The 23,097-nt window shown below is 44.5% G+C and overlaps 1 protein-coding gene across 5 annotated transcripts in view; it reads left to right on the forward strand.

Moving 5' to 3' along the window:
* myo1b (myosin IB) overlaps nt 1-23,097 on the forward strand; it is a 436,008-nt gene that overhangs the window by 361,105 nt on the left and 51,806 nt on the right. For 3 of the 5 annotated variants that reach the window (XM_072478525.1, XM_072478562.1, XM_072478536.1), the window contains 6 exons: nt 1,113-1,181; nt 3,824-3,910; nt 4,198-4,284; nt 17,119-17,205; nt 19,930-20,004; nt 22,913-23,047. In XM_072478525.1, the coding sequence (XP_072334626.1) occupies nt 1,113-1,181; nt 3,824-3,910; nt 4,198-4,284; nt 17,119-17,205; nt 19,930-20,004; nt 22,913-23,047 (540 nt within the window). The remainder of the gene's footprint in view (nt 1-1,112; nt 1,182-3,823; nt 3,911-4,197; nt 4,285-17,118; nt 17,206-19,929; nt 20,005-22,912; nt 23,048-23,097) is intronic. The other 2 variants (XM_072478546.1, XM_072478553.1) reach the window with 2 other exon arrangements.

Consider the following 23,097-nt stretch of genomic DNA (forward strand, 5'->3'; position numbering starts at 1 on the left):
GGCAGGGAATTCCATAAATTCACAACCCTTTGGGTGAAGAAGCTCAGTCCTAAATCTTATTTGGAGGCTATGCCCCCTAGTTCTGCTTTCACCTGCCAATGCAAACAACCTGCCCACATCTGTCCTATCTATTCCCTTCATAATTTTATATGTTTTTATAAGATCCTCCCGCATCCTTCTAAAGAACAACGAGTACAGTCCCAGCCTACTCAACCTCTCCTCGTAATCCAACCCCCTCAACTCTGGGATTAACCTAGTGAATCTCCTGTGCACACCCTCCAGCGCCAGTACGTCCTTTCTCAGGTAAGGAGACCAAAACTGAACACAATACTCCAGGTGTGGCCTCACTAACACCTTATACAGTTGCAGCATAACCTTCCTAGTCTTAAACTCCATCCCTCTAGCAATGATCCCTTATCACCTGTTCATACAAATTACTTTTACTGTATTGACTTGACCAAATAGATTTGAACTCTTGGGAGTATTCTCCTTCCATATGAACTCATTACATTTCCAGAATTGGTTTTATTTCTCCTCGTTACCCATAAAGATGCTGAGTCGCTGCTTCACAGAGGCTACCTGCCCTCCTCTCCCAACTCTTCATTTCATGAACCTAAATGTTGAGCATTATGGGGTTACTGCAGCTGAGCCAGATCCAGTCCTCCATCCAAAGTTCACTTGGAGGCTGTTTCTAGCAGTGTTCACTGCCTTTGCATTGGGTTTTGACTGTTCCTCTCTCCCCCATTCCCTCTATCTCTATCCCGGGCACTGACTCAGATTGTAGTTTCTGGGCTGGATTCTTCACTGCATTTGGAAATCCACTACCGGCGGTGGAGAATCCAGCGTTGGGTGGAAAATGGAAAATTGCCTGGCACCAATCCTGTTCCGATGCTCTGGTCCCCCGCTGGTGTCGGGATCAAGGTTCACACTCCACACCAGAGGGAGGATGCAAGTGGGTCATAAAGAACCCCCGTACAGTGGGACTGTGACCCAAAAAATTCTGGGCGGTGGGGGGTGTTGAATTGGGGGGAGGGGTGGGGGCAGCCACCAGACCTTGCTATCTGCTTCAAGAAACTAAACAGCCCTTCTCTTCCCTTGATTCTTCAACATAGCAACGAAAGAAATATCTACACCTCAAGAGTGTGACCTTACTTATCCAGTCATACATCAGAGGATGGAAGGTGAGTTATCTTGTAGAGAAGAAAAAGTCATTTTTTGTCATATTTGCATTTTTGATTTCATATATTTCCATTAAAGTTAGTTATGATATTTGACATTTCATAAAATGAAAGTGCATTTATGGGAAGGAAGCTGAGTGATTTTGCATCTTTGATTTGATCCCATTTATATCTTGGTAATAAGGTATCAACAAAAGTAGAGGCAGTTGAAAAGAATAAGCTTCCCAAAGTTATTAGGTTAAATAAGTTGATACCTATCTGATCTCATTTATATTTGCATTTACCTCCTGATGATGGAACAAAGTTTTTTTTTTAAATTTTAGAGTACCCAATTCATTTTTTCCAATTAAGGGGCAATTTAGCGTGGCCAATCCACCTACCCTGCACATCTTTGGGTTGTGGGGGTGAAACCCACACAGACACAGGGAGAATGTGCAGACTCCGCACGGACAGTGACCCAGAGCTGGGATCGAACCTGGGACCTCGGCGTCGTGAGGCAGCAATGCTAAACACTGCGCCACCATGCTGCCCTTTGCTTTTTTTTTGAAGAGCGAATTGTTTTTGACTTCTGCCATTTCAGTGTCACCATAAAAATTATTTTGCTTGGCATTGGCCTCCGCAAGTTGATGGTATTCAAATTCTGCAGGGCTTTGAGCGAGCAGATGGGTGAAACTGATTATATTAAATGGTAATGACCATAGGACACTGATTACGTTAACTGACACAAGAAATTAACTGGGCAGACCCTGCAGCCCATTCCCGTAGGCAGTAAAACTGACCCCCACAGGGAATCTGCCGGCTGACTAATTAGGCTCATTATTGAAACCCTTAAAGTCCATTATCTCTGACCCCTCTGGGATTTTGTGGTGATTCATGGATTCTTCCAAATTTGCAAGGTCCCACCTGCCTCCTGAAGGCCACGCAGCAAACCCTTTTGGGTTTGCCAGCCGTCTTCCAGGGGACTCTCTTTCAATTGCAGTTCGTGCCCGATCAAAGTACATGGCATCAGGTAGAAGTGTGCCCACTGAGAGCCACCCCATGCCCTTGCATCCAGCCCGCCAGTACTGAACCCCACCTGTTCACACTCACCTGTCTCCAAAGGCCCAGTGACGATTCCTTATGTCGGCCTCACTGAATGACAGTCAGCAGACACCAGTGGCGCTGCCTGCAATGCAGTGCAACCAGCCTCTGAATCGGATGGCAGCCCTCGCCCAACTGGGGACTTAATTCTGTGGGAGGATAGTGCTTCAGTGCCTGATTCCACTATAAGAGCGTCAGCTGCCCCTTGGAGAAATGGCACGAGCTTTCTAACAGTTCTCCCACCAGTCGGTCGAACCTCGTAACTCACACTAAATTCAGCCCTATCGTACTTTCAATCCGCTGGCAGAGCCGTAATGGGCCAAATGGCCTTTTCTGCTATATAGTTCTGAGTGATAAATGATTTGGTGATGTGAGGGATCACTGGTTCATGCAATGAATATGACATTTGATTTAAAGCAGCCAATCTGATGGGCAGATTTGTTAGGTGAATCATTCAGGACTGATTTTGCACACCTAGTTGGCTCTACAGCAGCAAGGAATTCAGCACTGGTAAAGCTGCCTGCCTTTTGCTGAGGGCTTGTTCACTGGCAATTAACATCACATCAGTTTACCCACTTTGTTAATATTCTGGGGGATCCTCCTTTTACTTCGATGTGCTGAGAGTATTATAAATGCTTCGTATGTTGTGATGTAAACTTCTCAGTGTTGCTGTTACAAAATATGATGCTGTACTTTTCATATATTCTGTTTCATCCATGTCACTGCAAATCACATATAGAGGTAAATGTATAAAAACCTACTGGTCACTGCATTATTTATAATTGTGACAGTTGATTTGTATATGTGATATCAAAGCAATATCGGAGTGAATGTTCATCTTTGTTGTTAGTGGCACAGAGCTTTGTGGGGAGTGGGAGGTAAAGCTGCCTGCATTGCTAAACATGCAGTGCTGATGCAGAAACATCTCCACCAGGGATAGTGAAGATGAAAACATATCCCATTTAAGAACATCTCAGTGAAAATTGCATTTGATCGCTATTTCCATTATAGACATTTGTTTGGTACAAGCTAAAGGGGAAATGAGAAAATAGCCTTTGTTTTGGGATGGGACGAGCAGTAGATTTTCATTCAAAAGGTAAATTCTCTGCTGGCGGGATTCTCCGTTCCGCCGGCAGCACACTCCCACCCGTGGCTGCCCCGGCAGTGTGGGGTGCCTACAATGGGAAATCCCATTGGCCGGCGGTGGGAATGGAGAAGGCACGCCTCCAAGAAACACGTGGCTGGGGAGGCAGAAAATTCACCCTGTTGAGATTTGAGTCTGCCTTTACACTGCGTTCCCTTCAGTCTGTGCACTGAGGACAGAGCTTGCTACAAAAGTGGAGCACTGAAGCTGGTCAACTGCTCTTAGCCAAGCCCATAACAATATAGGCACCACTGTGGAAAAGACCTGACAGCTGATAACCCTGCTACCAAGGCTTAAAGAGGAGCCAGAATGGCACAGGCAGCAACGATAAGCATCCGAAGGAAGAGGAACAAGTTCTTTTTTTAGAAAACAAGAGTTTATTTTAATTTTCTCTCTTTTTCTCTCACCCACACCCTTGCAGGCGCGGAAGCTTTTGCGAGAACTGAAACATCAGAAACGGTGTGAGGCGTCAGCTACAACAATTGCGGCCTATTGGCGAGGTTTTCAGGTATGAAGAGTTACTAAAGGGAGTTTGTATTCACTGCTACTTTATATTTGTATTAAAACCCATTTTGTTTCCTGATCACTTATAATTGAAGCAACCTTTACTGCTTCCATCTCTGAAGAAAATTCTATCCTTACCATTCAATTGTTCAATTCCCTTATTTAAAAAAACAACAATGTTTTCTCTTGGCTTTTGCTAATTTCTCTTAAACTGCTTCCATTTTTTCCCTCTACTGCCCACCTCTCCCGTAATAACTATTCTGCGGGGGGAAAACGGAAACACAAATACAGGCCCGAAAGGATCTGAAGCGACTGAAGGAGGCGGCTATGCGTAAACGTGCTATTGCTGTTATTTGGGCTTACTGGCTTGGATACGAGGTATTTCATGAACCCAACCCTCATCTCCGCAACTCTCATAGTTCCCACCTCCCTCTCCCAAACTCTTTTAACAACTAGCACATTCAATGTCCACCATAGAGGCATGATGAAACTGGCAGTATATCTTTTCAAAATAGTTAGATTGCAGATGTCTTAATCTGCTGCATGCAATTGAATAGCATAGCATGCGGCATGTCAACATGAAAACTGCATCTTTCTTTGACTGAAGTGTAACTGCTACTTACTAACAACCATTGTTATAGCAAGACATGACGCCTTGCTGATTGGGAGATATTGTTACAAAGTCTAATTGCAACGTTTGATGTACTTTGTGCTTCAAGTAGTTACTTGTGTTGTGCAGCAAGGTAATGCCTGGCCCAGATTGCTGGGCTGGTTCTGAAAGACACAGATAATAATGTTTTTGTTCGCTGCAATTCTACAAACTTTAGCACTATGTTGATTTGTTCCGAAGGTCAATCTTAGTGCTGAAGCAAATTGGTATGCCAGTGCGCTCTGTCACAGAGACTAGCCCAGTTGGATCAGGAGGAGATGAAAGAGTGGACAATGAGTTAACCTTGGCCTCACTCATGGAAGTCAATAGCACCTATGCACAGTGGGTGAGTGAGTGGGATGGGCAGTGCAACCTGCCAGGACAATTGAACCAATTCCATGTTGCACCTCCCTTTCACCCCCTTACCTAAAAGTTGGAATAATTTAACAATATTGCCATACATGTGTACCAATGGACATGATTGTCACAAAGGGGCTCTCAAACCTGAAGAAAAACTCTGCTGCTGAATCAAAACTCTTTTCTCATTGAAGGAAAATGTCAATACTGGGACCTTCCCGTGCTTTGATATTCTCCCTGGGTCACATTTTGTGGAGTTAAGCAAAGCTGAGGCACTTCCTAGGGCGGAAAAGTGAAATTAATAAGCTATCAATATTTCAAATGTACGTATTGTTCAATTTTACACCTCCTCCCCCTCACACCCCTTTTTTCAAAAGTCTATCGTGATTGGTATTCGGGTCCCAGAGACAGAACCATTAGTGAGATTTAGCAGCTGCATTAGCTGTGGGATGGGAGATGGAGGAGGGGGGGGGGTCTTGGTTTTTTTGGGAAGGGGCTGTGGCTGGTGTTGGTAATCCTGAAGCCTGCTGCCTGTGTTGTTTAAAAGTTTTTAAAGGACTGTTTAATCTGCTGCCTGTGGCTTGGGCATATGGGTGGCTATGGGCCACATGTGGTGGGGGGTGTTGGGTGTGATTGGAGTCAAGAATGCGGGCCTATTCGGCTGAGTGGATGAGACCCCAAAACAGAAGGCAACACGGTGCCCCACCTGGGCGAAAGGAGGAGTAGGGGGAGGTGGCAAAATCTCTGGAGTGGCTGTCTAGGAGTCTTAAGTGTAGAGGCTTGACAGCAATGAGATCTCTGAATGATGCAGCCTGAGTAAGAAGGGTACCAATTAGCTTTGCCTGCCCCGAAGCAGAAAGCAATTGTGCCCTCTCACATTCCTGAGACTCATAGTCGTCAAAATAATGGATATCAAGTGTTAACACTTAGGAATGTCAGCTGCACACAGGTTCAAAGTTAAGGAATGGGATAAGTCGTCAGGGCTCAAGGCTAAACTTTGGGTACACAGGATCGAGAGAAACTGGGCTTGCTTATATACTGGACCCAAATGCCTGCCAATTAGCTCCCAAGACAGACGCCACCTTTCAGTTGACTCTGCCCATCAGGGATGTGCGAGCATAGAAAGCTGTCAGGACCCCCATTGGGTTAAAATCCAACAGGTTTGTTTCAAATCACTAGCTTTCGGAGCTCTTTTCTCAGATTCACCTGAGGAAGGAGCTGCGCTCCAAAAGCTAGTGATTCGAAACAAACCTGTTGGAATTTAGCCTGGTTTTGTAGGACTTCTTACTGTGCCCACCCCAATCTAATGCCGGCATCTCCACATCATAACTCCTCCTATTGAGGTAGAGAATCAGGGACGGGAGAACCAGAAGGGTGGCCAAAGGCAATTCTGACTGGATGAGGGAGTAGGCCTGGGAAAGTCATGTTATGGAGATGGGAGGGCACCTGAGCTGTGTGAGCATAGCCAGAAAAGGTGTGGGACTAGTTGTGGGTGCAGAGAGACAAAGGGTGTAACAGATACCAAGCTTTACCTAAACACCGTAACTCTTTCTAAATCGGGTGGGTGGAAAGAGAGCGGGAGGGTGGCGAGAGAGAGGGAGAAGCTATAATACAGTGCTGGCATGCCTCCACCCCCTCTCTCTGCCTCTACCCCTCTCTCTCTCTCTCCACCCCCTCTCTCTCTCTTTCCACCCTCTTATGGTGATATGCATCGCTGTAGGTACACAAGCATTAATGTAGATACCCTAGGATTAAATAAACACTTGAGGGAGCACCAGAGACATCATGACACACAGACATTCAACCAATAGATCAGTAAAATAGGACACGACCAATGGGCAGTCAAGACACACCCAGAGGTGACACTACCACAAGGGGGCTACCCATATAAAAGGACAGGGCACACATGCTCTTTCTCTTTCCATAGGCGACACTCAGAGAGACGGGCAGATCACACCCAGCACATGGATTAGAGCAGACTGGTTAGCTCGATTGAGTTACTATAGTAAGATTAGCAGGAGAGTCGAACTCAAGTAGGAGAATTGTTAACTGTTCAATAAATGTGTTAAACCTATCTCCAAGTCTGAACCTTGCTTTGTCAGAGTATACATCAAGGAAGCAGCTTAAGCTACATGAAGAAGCATAACACAACATGGTTCCAGGAGTGCCTGTTAAATCTACATAGTTCAACTCAACATATCCGTGACTACCAGCAACAGCACCCAGGCAAGATGTTCGAGATTCCGGTTCCACAGCAGCTCAGGTACCACGCTAATCTCAGTGCAAACTGGCGTTGGTTCAGGCAGAGATTCGAGATCTACCTGGTAACATCCGACCTAGATGGCGTGGCGGATGCAGAGAAAATAAAGCTTCTGCTCACAATTGACGGTGCAAGTGCAGCAGAAATCTTCAAGACCTTCAAGTACTCCAAAGGGCAAGACAAGAGAGACTTCCAGACAGTCCTGGAAAAGTTTCAAACATACTGCGAGGAAAACAAAAGAGAGAACGGTGAAAGAGGCGCCAATACTCACCACGAGGCGAAGGTAGGCCTGCAAATGCAGAAACCGACAGTTTTGATTGGCAGCCATCTTGGGAAAGGAGCCGCACATGCGCAGTTCCCCAAAAGAAGAGTACCGGCAAAACAGTGTTTTGCGCATGCACGAGAAGCCGCGCATGCGCAGTTGCAAAAAGAGCGCAAAGTAAAGGTAAAGCGACCTGCGCATGCGCAATCCATTCCTACGCTCTACGTCACAAGCATCATGATGTCAGAGGCCCCGGACCACGCCCACTTAAAGGGGAAATGTCCCAAAACAGTTTTTAAAAATTTAAAGCTGGAAAACTCAATTCTTTCACCTGGAACGACAGCACAATGCCGGAACTTCGACCAGTAGCTGAAAGTAACCTCCGCAGAACCCTGCAACAAGCAGTTGGCACCACCCTAAGAGATGATTTAGTCCTTGACGACTACGACTCAGATGTTGATTACTTCTTTGGACATCGCAAGCACAATGACAGCTCCAACACAAAAAGTGATGACATGGTCCTTGAATACTACGACTCAGAAGATGATTTCATCATTGGACGTGGCGACCTCAGTACCAAATCCGAACCGCAACGAGATGTGTTGTACAGTGAAGAATCCGACACAGACATGGACGCGTTCTTCGGATTTGAGGGTCCTCAGCCCAGCACAGACGACATCCTAACCCAGAAGTACAGGATTCTGCTGCAGCCTGACGCCAAGAGACAGAGAGAGGTCCAAGCCCACAGAGATCGGCCTGACGCCACACCAGTGGTCCCACCACGAACAGTGCTCCACGCACCACAAAGAGTCCCCGACTCCACACAGAGAGTGGTCCACGCACCACAAAGAGACCCCGACTCCGCACAGAAAGTGATGAAAGACTCCACAGCGAGACCACTGCACGACTCTGTTGAGAGCGCACAGATCGACTCCACAGCGAGACCACTGCATGACTCCACCCTGTGAACGATGCCAGACTCCACAGGGAGCGCGGTACAAGCCTCCACAACGAGCTCATTGACAGACTCCATGATGGAAGCAACGCAAGACTCCAGAGCGCAGTCCTTCCATGAACAAGACCATGAAGGTCTAGCAACCTTAACTGAGTGACCAGCAGCAGACGATGCAAGTCTACCACGCTCACGTGAACAACAAAGCGACTATGACAGTCCATCCAGATTATTTGAGCCACCAGAAGAAGACTCTGACAGTCTACCCAGCTCAATTAACTGACAAGAAGACACAGAAGGTCTTCTCACTGTATGTGCGACAAGTGACGAATGCATCGCAATTCCCATACATGATGTGCCACATGACAGCAAGACTGACTGTTCTCCGCTAGTATGTACAGAGGCACTCGACAATCAAAGTAAGGTTACTAGTGATTCAAGTGACACGTCAGATGATTCAAGTGAACCTGAAATGACTCCGGACGGGGAGTGTCAAGAAACCAAAGCTGATTCAGGTGAACCAGAAAGGACTCCAGACGGGGAGCATCGACAAGCCAAAGATGATTCCAGTGAACCGGACATGACTCCAGACGGGGAGCGCCGAGGAATCAGAGACGGCACGCTCAATGAAACAGCAGATGCCACAAAGGATACTGACACAAGTAACTTTGTGAAGGACTCAAATTCTCCACTCGGTGTGGTCATTGAGCGCAACAAACACAACAATAAAACCTACGAAAACAACAACACCGACAGTAACAAGAAGCATACCAAAGGCAGCAAAGCCAACAACAAGCATGACAAAAACAACAACACTGGAACAATGACTGGTACGACATGATACACCTCTGCAAATGCAGGACAATGTAACGGCACAGTTCCTAACAGTGGCATGAGTACAGACATACCATGACATGATAACGCATCTCACCGATTCAAGTTTGCTCCACTACAAACAAGCGAACCAGCTTTCAAGGCAGATGAGTTTGCTCCACTATGAACAAGCAAACCAGTTTTCAAGGCAGCTGACATACTGCACCAATATCACAATCACAAGAAACAGTCCAGGCCGGATGATACAGGTTACATACTGCATCGCTACCACAAACATAAAAAAAAGAGTCCAAATCAGACAACAAAGTGATTTGACTACTTCTTGGTTCCTTAAGCACAGGGACACTCACGGCGTTCACAAGGGAATGCCACCATCAACATCACTATGTCACCAACAAAACAAGAAAGCCACTCGACTGTACCAATTCATAAACTTTGGACTCATACATATTATTTAGCATTGTATAATCATCACTGTCATATGATTTGTACATGTCATCTCTTATCTACCTATTTTGTTCAATTTTCTTTAACACTGTACCGAAAATGTGTAACACGATAAAAGGGGGGATGTGGTGATGTGCATCACTGTCGATACACAAGGGGTTAATGTAGATACACTAGGACTAAATAAACACTAGAGGGAGCACCAGAGACATCATGACACACAGACATTCAACCAATAGGTCAGTAAGATAGGACACGACCAATGGGTAGTCAAGACACACCCAGAGGTGACACTACCACAAGGGGGCTACCCATATAAAAGGATAGGGCACACATGCTCTTTCTCTTTCCATAGGCGACACTCAGAGAGACAGGGGCAGATCAGGAAGCATCACACCCAGCACTTGGATTAGAGCAGACTGGTTAGTTAGATTGAGTTACTATAGTAAGACTAGCAGGAGAGTCAAACTCAAGTAGGAGAATTGTTAACTGTTCAATAAATGTGTTAAACCTATCTCCAAGTCTGAACCTTCCTTTGTCAGAGTATACATCAAGGAAGCAGGTTATGCTACATGAAGAAGCATAACACCACACCTCTCTCTCCACCCTCTCTCTCTCTCTCTCTCTCTCTCACTCTCACTCACTCACTCTCTCCACCCTCTGTCTCTCTCCCTCCAGCCACCTGAATTTAGAAAGAATTACAGTGTATAGGTAAAGCTTGTATCTGTTACCCTGGGAAAAGGAAATGAGCAATTTCTCTTTCAGGAGCTTGAGACCTTTGAAATCTGTTCTTCTGAAATAGCACTGCAGCCCGACCACACATACAGCTTGAGCGCTCTAAACAGAACACCTTCAGCGTTCAAATAATGCATTCTTTTTAAAAAAACCTTGTAATAGTAGATTGTAAATCTGCAGAAGTTGTTCTTGGACTTTGTATTGAAATTATTACATGATTGGATCAGTTTTGGTTCTTGTGCTTGAACAAATATCGAAGTGCTCAGAGCAATGCCAGTGAAACTTAATTTTCTTTTAAAAGCTAGTCTGTAGGTCATAGTGCCAGTTGTGGTATCAGCTTGGTCTGCAGTTGTGGTGGTTTCACTGTGATGCCCTAGTCTGTTGGTACCCTTGACAGCACAGTTGCTTCCCATCCCCCTAACTTGTCAGAGACAGAAGGGCACCTCATCATGTGTCCGGAGTAATGTAACTCCCCATTAACTAGTATCTTTGATTAATCGGCACCATCCAATTTCTGAACATGCTGGTTAACAAAGATCTTGATGTCATTAGCCACAATATAATTTATAATTTATTGGTGGAAGAGGATCAAATGACTGAATGGTTTGCTCTTGTTCCTCTGTGCTTCTCTTCTGAGAAAGCATGAGCTTTCACAGCGGCAAAACTAAGTGAGAAACATCTCGTAATAAATAAGCTGGAGAAGATAAAACAGTGATATGAAGATTTAAATCACACTGGGAAAATCTTGCTGTTATTAAATGGAGAGGGCACGGGGGGGGGGGGGGGGGGGGGGGCGGGAGGGGGCACTTTTGGGAGGTAGGGACAGTTAGGGTCACAATTGTACAACAGTAAAACATGTTAAACCTGATACATGTGAAGCCTCCGTCATGTTATTCCACACTGCGGGCTGGCCTGCACCCCGTTCCTAGCAGCCCTTTGCCCTCTCCTGGCCCCTGCCCTCCACTCCCTCCCTCCCACATGCAGGTGAACGCGCGGTCAGCAGATAGACAGGAGTAAGACTATGGCATAGATTGAGGAGCATCAGAGCTCAGCTCACAACAGGTTATCGTCACTCACCTGCCTTGTATATTGACCTACTGACAGTGCCGACGCAGGCCCATCGCCCTGGAGTGATGTAACACAGACCCTGGGAGGGTGGAACAGGATGGTTGGATGGGAGGGCGGAAGGGGGCGGGTAATGAGTGGGTGGGGGAATAGGCAGGGTGGGGGGAAGGGAGGGTGTACCGTGAGGCAGACTGGGTTGGGCATGGATGTGGGGGGATGGTGGGTGGGAAGCGGAGAGGGAAAGAGATGAAACCATATCCGATGAGAAACGGGCGAGGATGAGGGCTTCCCTAGTCCTCTGGGCATGCCGGACCCTCGCTGCTGCCACCTGTCGAACCTCCCTCCGGCTGGCCCCATGTGCCCTCCCTGGGCTTGTCCTCCAGCCCTCCTGGTCTGGCTCGTCCTCGCAGGTGGCAACACATTGTTCCTCCTCCACCTCTAGCACATCACTCCGCTGCTGTGCGAGGTTGTGGAGGACAAAGTCTGCTTTTAGTCTCTGTCCGTAAGGTACTGCGTGTGACCGTCTCCACCCCCAAAAACTTCTGAGCCTCTGAAACAGCCATTGTCCACAACACACTCCCCACCTAAACTGGAATACAACACCTGAAAAGCAACCATAATATGCTCACCCCTCACTGTCTTTAAGTTCACTAAGCCAATCCAATAGATAGACTTTTATTCCCCTTGAGCACCCAATTTGTTATGGGCCAGGGTTTAGAGAACCCCAAAGTGTATCATGGAGTTCACCTGACCCACAACTTTTAATAGATTGTGGTATGGGGAGCACACGGCCCACTCTACAGGTGTGGTACAGCAGAAATGGAAAAGTATTTTTTAAAAGCAAAACAATGTTTATTTAATGAATTCAAGTTAACCTTTTTAAAGCATACAGTGAACATCTTAGCAACCATTAATTCAAATACAATCCCCAAAGACTACAACGCTGAGTAATCCTTTAAGCTGTCCTTTTAACATCCATATGACTTAAGAAATTTTAACAGAAGCACATCAGGTTAAAGTCACTACTGAGAACATTTATACTTCTGAATTCACCAAATGATCAAGAGATAGTATTTTCATGGCAGAGAGAACAGCAGTACACCTGCTTTGTCTGGCTTCAGCTCCAACACTGAAAAATGAAACCAAAAAAAAACAACACCGACACACCCAAGCTTTTCTCAAAGTGAAACTAAAAAGCAGAGCCAGAGCTCAGCTCCACCCACACTCTGACATCACTGCAGTAACATGAGCAGCCAAACATTTCTTAAAGTGACATTCTCATGACACACCGGGAGTGGGTATCCTCTTCCTCCACGTGGAGCCAAGATTACAAGGACATGGTACAGTTGCCACACCATCTCCTTATTGAGGCAGAGCCTCCTGTGGCACATGCTGTCCGTTATCTGTTCGAAGAACCAGAAGTAGCCTGTGCACCGTGGGCCGTTGCTAGCCTCCCCCTTTGGGTCCCTCCTTGGCCTGATGGCTAGTTTAGCTCAGTGGGTTAGACAGCTGGTTTGTGATGCAGAACAAGGCCAGCAGCGTGGGTTCAATTCCCCCGTACCAGCTGAAAATTCTGAATTCTCCCTCTGTGTACCTGAACAGGCGCAGGAATGTGGTGACTAGGGGCTTTTCACAGTAACTTCATTGCAGTATTAATGTAAGCCTACTTGTGACAATAAAGGTTATTTATTTATTTATGACTGGCAGGTACGTCCTCAGGGTGTGGGGTGGGGCCCTCCACATGGACCACCGCCTCAAGCCTCTGTCAAAGTTGCTGCCATTGCCTTCTCCAGCATCTGGCCACGTGACCTGCCAATGCCACCATGACGGCAGCTTCTGCAGAGCCCAAAATATCATATATAATGTCATATCTGTTAGGAATTGGAGAGTCTGTGAGAATGACAATCCGTTTAACACATTTATTGAACAGTGAACAATCCGTTCTGGCTGCCAGCCCGGTACCCTTGGATCCCCCAAGTGTCCCCACTATCACATCCCCTGCCATTCCTCAGGGTGCAATACAACATGCACTATGCCCTGCATACGTGCCCCCGGCCGCAGCGGTTGTCCCTGGGCACTGGATCACAGACCCTGTACCCAGGCACCCGCTGGAAACGTGACCAGGACTGGGGTCTGGTTCCCTCCCGGTCCACACACCCACCCTCTGGTCGCGGGGTTGCCCCCAGTGCTGAGGCTCAGCTCTTGGGTGTTCTAATGTTGGCTGCTGCCGCTGTGGTGTTGCTGCATCTGGAGTTCAGGACTAGCGTTTAGGCCTCACAGCCTGATTGAGATTCTAGACAGTGACAACTGCCTGTTTCATACCCTGGGGATCCACCTGGGAGCTATGAAGTGCTCACATTACTAGAATTGCCGATTCCCCATTCGCAATAATCTTCAGCTGTGTGGCTAACGGCAGTGCCCTTCACCATATTTCCATGGATGGGGCTCTGTCATGGGGGTGTTTGGTGGGACAGACAGGCATCAACTGGAGCTGCCTCCATTATGGGTATACACGATCCGGGTGGTGACATGGGGAAACTCTAAGGCGGGAGCTCACTAGCAGTGCTGTTAGGAAGAAAGTTACAGGAGCTTAATCCAACGACCATGAAGGAACGGCAATTTATTTTCAAGTTAAGATTGTGGATGGCTTGCAGGGGATCTCGCAGTTGATGGTGTTCCCATGCATTAACTACCCTTTTCCTTCAAGGTGGTAGAGGTTGATGTGTTGGGTGCTCTGCTACACAGACGAACCAACACGGTTGCGGATGGTACAACTCAGTTTTATTACTAACATATATTTACAGTGATAAACTGGTTACTGTGGTTCGATCATAACCCTTGAATCTGTGGACCTATTCCTAAAACTATCTTGGAGTGGCACTCAGCACATGGTGGATGTCTGAGTGGCTTGCTGTGAGCTCTGTGCCCTGAGCTGTCTCCTGCTGGAATGAGTGGGAAGTGTCGTGTTCCCCGTTTTATAGTGTGTATGCTCTTGCCTGTGATTGGCTGTGGTGTTGTGTGTATATTGATTGGTCCGTTGATCTGTCCATCAGTATGTATGTATGTTTGCACCATGATGTTTACCTGAATATCATGACAGAGGTCATGGGTTTGGGGGTGCTGTCGAAGGAGACCTGGTGAGTTGCTGAAGAGCATCTTCTGGATGGTATGCGGTGTGTTGAAGGTGGTGGATGGAGTGCCAATTAAACTGGCTGCTTTGTCCAGGATACTGTCAAGCTTCTTCAGTGTTGCTGGAGCTGCACTCATCAAGGCTAGTGGAGCGTATTCCATCACACTCTCAACTTGTGTTTTGTAGATGGTGGACAAGCGTTGGGGAGTCAAGAATCAAGTTATTCACCACAGGATTCCTAGTATTTTTATGGCTCGTCCAGTTCAGTTTCTGGTCAATGGTAGTAACCCCCAGAATGTTTATAGTGGAAGATTCATCAATGGTAATGCCACTAAATGTTTCTTGTTGGTGATGGTCATTGCCTGGTTCTTGTGTGCCGCGAATGTAACTTGCCACTCATCAGTCCAGGCCTGAATGTTGTACAGGTCTTGCTGCATATGAACGTAGAATTCGTCAGTATCTGAGGAGTCACAAATGGTGCTGAACATTGTGCAACCATCAGTGATAACTCCCATTTCTGACTTAATGATGGAGGGAAAGTCATTGATGAAGCAAGTGAAGATGGTTAGGCCTAGGACACTAGCCTGAGGAACTCTGCAATGATGCCCTAGAACTGAGATGATTGACTTTCAATAAGCATGGAGAACTGTTAGAAGCACATGTGATGAAGCTCCAGCATTTTCAGCTGATTTAATCGAGACATTCAAATGGTAACTAGACTGTCATTTGAAAAGGAACAATATGTAAGGTTATGGGGAAAAGGTGGAGAAATGCCACTTAAGTGGGTTGCTCATTCAGAGAGCTAGTGCAGATAGGATGGACCAAATGTCCCCCTTTTGGACTGTAAGAATTCTGTGGTTCTGAGTACTTAGTGTAACTATTTCTAACTTTGGGAACCATGGTGGGAGCAAATGTGTGCAGTATGAGTTCTGTATGTTGAGCAAAGGATTCCTGAAACGATAAGTGACAATAGAACCAGTTCACCTCCAATGATTTCAAGGAATTTGCTGAACAATAAATATTCAACACCATCGCCACATCACCAAATTAACAAGGGGACACTGGTTTATAGAAATACCCTTTCAGAGAGGCCTCATGGAATGTGAAGACAGAGGAAGATTCCTTGTGTTATTGTCACTCCAATCTACAGCTGAAATGAAATCACCTGCAGAACTGTTGAATGGAACAGAGTATAAGACAACTCTGCCAAGCAAGATACTCCCTCCAAATGATGTGGAGGAAGTAAGACTGAAACTCAATGGTGCTCAGGTAGAAGGAAAACACATCAATGAGCCTTTAAAGTCCCTGCCTGAGCTGTTGAAAGGACAAACTGTACATGTTCAGGATCCAATCATGAAAATCTGAAACCCTGTGAAGAAAACGTTATTGCTGAAGCTGAAACTCCTAGGTCACACATCATTGAAACCAAAGCTGGTAGGCAAATGAGAAGAAATAAAGTCTATATTTGACCCATGCACAAGCTGGAAAAACAGGAAAACTCATCAATAACATCACCAACCAGCGAGACAACATCACCAGCAAGTGACACAACATGAACTACAACAAGCATGACTCCTACAAAACCAGGAACGGAACGCACAACATCACACGTGCAGTGTGTCAATCCACCACTGACAGCCATGAATGCCAAATCTACAATAACCTATTACCTAAGTCATACTGTAAATATTTTTTCAGGAAGAAACAAGCTATACAAGGCTCTTAAGGGATTCACTTTATTTATAAAAATTAATTGTTAATCTTCTTTAGTTTAGAATAGATAATGATTGGAACAGTTATATTGATATAGAGGCATTATATATATCTTTAAAGAAAGGAATGTTATATTGTTTCTGTATATTATTCATAAAGAGCTAGGAATGAATTGTTATGCGGATGTATATCCAGGGTGCTGCGTATTACTAGTAAGTAAAGTCACCAAAGACCCAGCTGGCCACAGGCTGCTTTCCCGTATGAGGGGGAGAGCTGACTGGTGGTGATTTAACCTGAGGATCACCACACCTCAGGTGAGGGGCAAGGTTGAATGACCTCAGCCAGTACGGGGAATGAACACGTGCTGTTGGCCTCCACATCACAGATCAGCCACCCAGTCAACTGAACTAAACCGCCCCTATTTTACTGCTGTACTGCAGTCATGTGCTGAGTAATAATGTATCAATCCACCAGCCATCAGTAGAATTGAAAGAAATACATTTGAAACTCAAAAGTGCTAGAGCTTAAATTAAATAAGACATGATGTTGATTATTATTCTATAGAAAGACACGATTGGAGCACCAGTGACTTAATCTAGGTTTTCCGGACTACGTTCATAGTTTGAATGCTGTTTGATTCATGTGATATGACTTATGCATTTACATTTACATCTGATCGTGTGGCAAAAGCGTTTATAATTTTGACCCACATTCTTTCAATGCTTTTTGGGAACTTCCTTCTCTGTTTACCTGCCTCTCTTTTATATCTACCAATCTGTCTCTTCACTGTTTATGTGCAACCTTCTAGGCACGGAGGGAATTGAGACGCCTGAAGGAAGAGGCCAGGCGTAAACATGCGGTTGCTGTCATTTGGGCTTACTGGCTTGGATTAAAGGTACTTGCTCACACAACCTCCCTCGAAAGTCCATCTGAATGGAAGTTACATTAACCACTATCTCTGATCATTCCATAACTGTACTAATTTCAAGACCACTTCTCCTTAGTCTGGAACTCAATGTCAGTTGATGAAAATTAAAAGTGAAAATGTTGGCATTGATGTTTTGTCCACTCTTTTAGCTGAAATGAGTTTATTTGAAGTACACTTGCTACATTTATGGAGTGTTACCCAGTGATTTATACGTGTCTTCTCACATTGGAGTCTATCGAAGTTCGAAACTAAAACCCACGTGAATGGTGACTGTTAACCCATTAATATACACTCTCTGATTGCTGTTTCTCTTCGCTCTTGCTAAATGATTGATTACATCATCAGGTGTACACAAGCAGGGTTTTTGTGGCCAACTTACAAACATAGCTACATGCATAAATAAAAGGTTTTGGAAAAAGCTAATTTCCTAAAATTGCTGCTATCAGCCAGTTCACTGTTTCGCTGTTCAACAATGGCCTAAACTGCAAATTTACTTGTGGCAAACAATGAGAGATTACGTATAGTTTGGGAACAGTATTTTAAAAATTTCAGTACAACATCTCACTAGATACCTAGCTTCCATGACTGCTTTATTTATTCCAGCAAGTACATTTAGTGGGGTCACTCTGCTTAGTTGATGGCTAGGTTGTGCACAGGTTCTGCTCTCACTGCTCATAGTGACGTCATTAAAATGGGGAGCGGCAATGTGGGAGTCACTGGCTCAGTTCCAAGTCCCATCACTACGTGACTCAGTGTGGTGCAGCATTCTTGAGAGATTCTTATACTGACACTTCGATGGCATTGCGAGGCACAATTAGACTCATCATTGGGAAAAGATACAAGTTCACAGGAAGGATGGACATTTGATAGTTTTTTTGTCATATTTTTTACTCTTTTTGGAATTTTAGCTTGATTTGTTTAAGTTGTCCACAGAAATAATGATAGTAAGGAATCGTGCACGCAATTTAAATCTAGGTGCTGTTTAATAAATATTTGTGAAATCAACAGGGGGTCCAATAGCAAGTTGTGAGTAATATAATGCTTAGGACGACTGATGAAGCTTAATTGAAAATCTCAAATCCATTGGAATACTGTTTATCCTCCCAATGGGTCAAAACTCTTAAAGGGAATTGCATTGTTCCAAAGTGAAGCAACATAGCCTTACCAATGTTCATGAATATAACTGAGGCTCAGAATATTTACCTGTGAATCAAAAATGAAGGAAAAAGTTTGATTTATATTTTATTGTAGTCTTCTTAGAAGGGTTGCTTGGCTGGGCACGAGTTTAAGATTTTCCAGCTAACTCCATAAGATAACTCATAGACCTCAAGAAAAAGATGATGCGGAAGGAGGAACGTCCAGTAATGGCCTTGACAGATGTTTGCATCTCCATGAAAATCCTTCAAAGCCCATTAGACCTTAGTGTGATTATAATAGAAAATCTTTCTCAAGTAAGAACCTGACATGACAAAGACATCACCACAGTAGGTAATCTCCTTGACAGGTGATGCTCTTTCAACAACTGAGAGACCAATTCTCCTTCATCCAACATGACCTATGCTGTGGCCTCCACATTTGATATTGTCTTAGGAACTCTGTCATGTTTGAATAACTTCAGTAGGAGCTGACCCCCTCCTCCCTCCCCCAAGACTCGCACTCCCTGAAACCCGCTTCTCCACTTTTTGTAACATGACTCCATGACCGGCATTCAATATAAAAGACAACATAACGTGAGACTCTGGACCACAAATAAGAGGAAGAATTGGAAAAAATATGGAATGTGCTTCCTGTGGATCCAAGCTTGCATGCAATTGGCATTCCGAGCTACAAGGTGATAGATACATCCTTGCAATACGGCACAAAACCTCTCACTGCAGATATTTGAATGGAACATCTGTGGGTCATACCCTAATCAGACTTCTAGAAATCAAGATAAACTATGATGTTTGGAATTTATTCCTGGAATCCCACATTATCCAGAAACATCTCACTAAACGCAGAATATCTATCAAGGAAGTAAAGGGGACAACAGTCTAGAGCGCCACAAAAGGCTGGATACAAACATACAAACTGTCATCAAAACTGCAAGGCCCTTGGTACAACTTCTGACTTTATGGATTCTTCTCCAGTCATCCAGAGCCTAAAGATAATGCTGTTTTTAATTCTCTTGAATTCATGTTGTAAAGAGCAGAATAACTATCCCTTCAACAGCTATCATTAAAGTAATTAACCTAGGAGCCCACTGTTTTGAAAAGGTTCTGAAAACTAGTGCTACTAACCTGCTGTTGGTTCCTAATGCATTGCTAACATTTCCATTTGCAGATTATGTGCATGTTTTTGTTCATCAAAGAGTTTGCTGACTGGTTTTACTGATTGATTGACTTATTGTTTTCTTGCGTATTCTCTGTGTCAAATTAATTTGAACTTAAGATTCCTAAATGACGTTTAGTGTGATTTCTGAATTCCAGTTCTTACCGGTTTCTGACAGTAGAAACTGTTCCCTGTGCTACAACTGTAACGGTAATTTTCAACAAAGCAATTGAAGAATTGAAACAGAAAATGCTGGAAAAACACAGCAGACCTGGCAACATCTGTGGAGAGAGAAACAGTTGATGTTTTGAGTCCATATGACTCTTCTTCAGAGAAGAATTACCTGTGTTAAACATCTGCTTATTTCCTGTTTCTTTTCAGGTCCGGAGGGAATACAGAAAATTCTTCCGTGCAAACGCAGGAAGGAAGATCTATGAATTTACCATTCAAAGAATTGTAAGTTGATAGAAATTTGCTCCTTTGCTAGTTGTGCAATTTAGAATAAGTTTGAAATCATATTGATGGATTCCAGTATTTGGTAAATATGTGTCCTAATTAAACGCAATGATCTATGTCATTTATGAAGTTCGAACAACTGTTGAGTTAAATGTTATTTTAAGTTTATCATCTGGAGGTTAAAGTTAATTGAATCAATTTGATTGAGCAACTGTTAACCATACTGTCTTAACAGATAATCGCACATTTACTCGGGGTACCTGCAGACTCAAACCTGCCACCAAAATCTCCTTACTGTGTTTAAAACACAATTCCACATCCCAAAACTACAATTTCCGATGCCAGATCAGTCACCGATGATCCCACCTGTTATGTTCATCTGGCTAGATTGGTAACACTCTCCCCTCAAGGTCAAAAAGTTGTATGATTAAATGCCAAAGCAGATTTCTCTTTAAAATGTAAACTAAGACTTTGCATTGTCATATGGAGATGTTAAACTGAGGTCCTATGTGCCCATGCTGGTGGATAATAAGGATTCCATTATACTTCATAAGACAAAATAAGCTTTATTTCAGCCAAGTACCTGCCACCAAAAAATTAGTCCCCTCTTAATGGAGCAAAGAACAATATTAAACTTAAAAAAAACAATTTTGAACTATACTAAAGTTACAATAACAGCCCTTTTTCAAACTCTGAGGCTTTCACTGATGAAGAATGGCTTTAAAATGTAGCGATTGTTACTTAGGCCAGGGCTATGCAAGGGGAGATCCATAGGTCAAAAAAGGCAGTACATTAATCACGGGTGACTTTAATCTTCATGTGGATTGGGAAAATGAAATTGGTAGCCTACGGAAGGATGCATAGAGTGTATTCAGAACAGTTTCCCAGAACAATATGTTGTAGATCCAACCAGCGATCAGGTTATTTTGGTGGATATGTGTAATTTACGGGATATGGGCGTCGCTGTTTGGGCCAACATTTATTGCATATCCTTAGTTGCCCTTCAGAATGTGCTAGTGAGCTGCCTTCTTGAACCGCTGCAGTCCATGAGGTGTAGTTGCACACACTGTGCTGTTAGGGAAGAAGTTCCAGGATTTTGATCCAGCGACGGTGAAGGAACGATGATATATTTCCAAGTCAGAATGGTGAGTGACTTGGTGGGAACCTCTAGGTGGTGGAATTCCCAGGTATCTGCTGCTCTTGTCCATCTAGATAGTGGTGGTCGTGGGTTTGGAAGGTGCTGCCTGAGGAATTTTGGCAAGTTACTGCAGTGGATCTTATAGATGGGACACACAGCTGCCGCTGTTCGTCAGTGGTGAGGAATTGAATGTTTGTGGAAGAAGTAGCAGGTTTGGTAAACATTCTCGGAATACAAAATCTCCGAGGAAACAGTGACCATAACATGGTAGAATTTAGCATTCAGTGTGGGAGGGAGAAACATGGTCAGAAACAATTGTGCAAAACTCAATAAGGGTAATTATAAAGGAATTAAGATAAAATTAGATGGAGTGGACTAGGAAAGGAGTTTAGCAGAAAAGACAGTTGTTCAGCACTGGCTGACATTTATGAAAATAGTTATGATTCCAAAGATATATTCAGCGAGGAAGAAGGATTCCAGGAAAGGATAAATCAACCATGGTTAACCTAGATTGTGACCCCTTGCGAAACCTCATTAGATCTCGGGAGACGTAACGAGCATCGTATATATTGTGAGAGGCCTGGCACTCGGGTGGCACTGCCAGGGTGCCAGGCTGGCAGTGCCAAGGTGTCCAAGTGGCACTAGTAGTGCCAGGGTACCACCCTGTCCAAAGGGCATGCACCGGGGGGGGGGGGGCTCCGATTCCTTGGGAGACTCCAGCGAGTGCCGTTCCGTCTGGTCGCCATTTGTGACAGAGATGAGGAGGAATTCCTTCTCTGAGAGGGTAGTGAGTCTGTGGAATTCTTTACTGCAGAGCGCTGAAGAGGCTGGGTCATTAAGTGTGTTCAAGGTTGAGATAGACAGATTTGTATTTATTTTTATTCATTCAATGGGATGTGGGTGTCGCTGACCAGACCAGCATTTATTGCCCATCCCAAATTTCTCTTGAACTGAGTGGTTGACTGGATCATTTCAGAAGGCTCTTCAGAGTCAACCACATTGCTGTGGATCTGGAGTTACATGTAGGCCAAACTATGTAAGGCAAGCTGGTATCCTTCCCTAAAGGACATAAGCGAACAAGGTGGGTTTTTATAACAATTGACAATGGTTTCATGGTCATCTTTAGACTTTGTCCATCTCCATGGCAACATGAATTACATGAGCTTTGTATCTGGATAGAAATGCTAATTAGCTATCCTCTAAACCCCAACTTCATTCTACCTTGGAATTAAATAGATAACTTAAAGTATAACCATTTACAAAATCTGCAATTCCTAATACCTCCCAGGGAATTGGAGACTAAACTGCTTTGGGCATTGTTTTGATGTGAATGTCGTGTACCACCATCCCAGTAAGACTTTATGGGCTCTCCTTTACTTTTAACAGCCAAGTAAGAAATCTTACAACACCACGTTAAAGTCCAACAGGTTGGTTTCGAATCACTAGCTTTCGGAGCACTGCTCCTGCCTCAGGTCTGAGGAAGGAGCAGTGCTCCGAAAGCTGGTGATTCGCAATAAACCTGTTGGACTTTAACCTGGTGTTGTAAGACTTCTTACTGTACTCACTCCAGTCCAACACCGGCATCTCCACATCATGTTTAACAGCCAAGCCACTCAAACTTGTTTTGGACAGAATTCACAACAGATCACATGGCCTCTTTCTTTTTCCATTTCCCTCTCAATTAAAGGTACAGTCCTGAAACACAACAATCTCAATATAACCTCATTTTTAACAGCACTGACTGTAATGCATTGCTTTACTTTAAACCAGATACAAAAGTATTTCTTAGAACTGAAGAAGAAGCTGCCTTCGATGTCCCCCACAGAGACGACCTGGCCTGCGCGACCATACCTCTTCCTGGACAATACACACATTGAGCTGAAGAGGATCTTCCACCTATGGAGGGTACAAAACAAAATAACATTTTGTCAGATATTGATAATTAAATAGTTATG

The sequence above is a fragment of the Scyliorhinus torazame genome, chromosome 2 (assembly GCF_047496885.1).
Source record: "Scyliorhinus torazame isolate Kashiwa2021f chromosome 2, sScyTor2.1, whole genome shotgun sequence".
Taxonomy (NCBI): domain Eukaryota; kingdom Metazoa; phylum Chordata; class Chondrichthyes; order Carcharhiniformes; family Scyliorhinidae; genus Scyliorhinus; species Scyliorhinus torazame.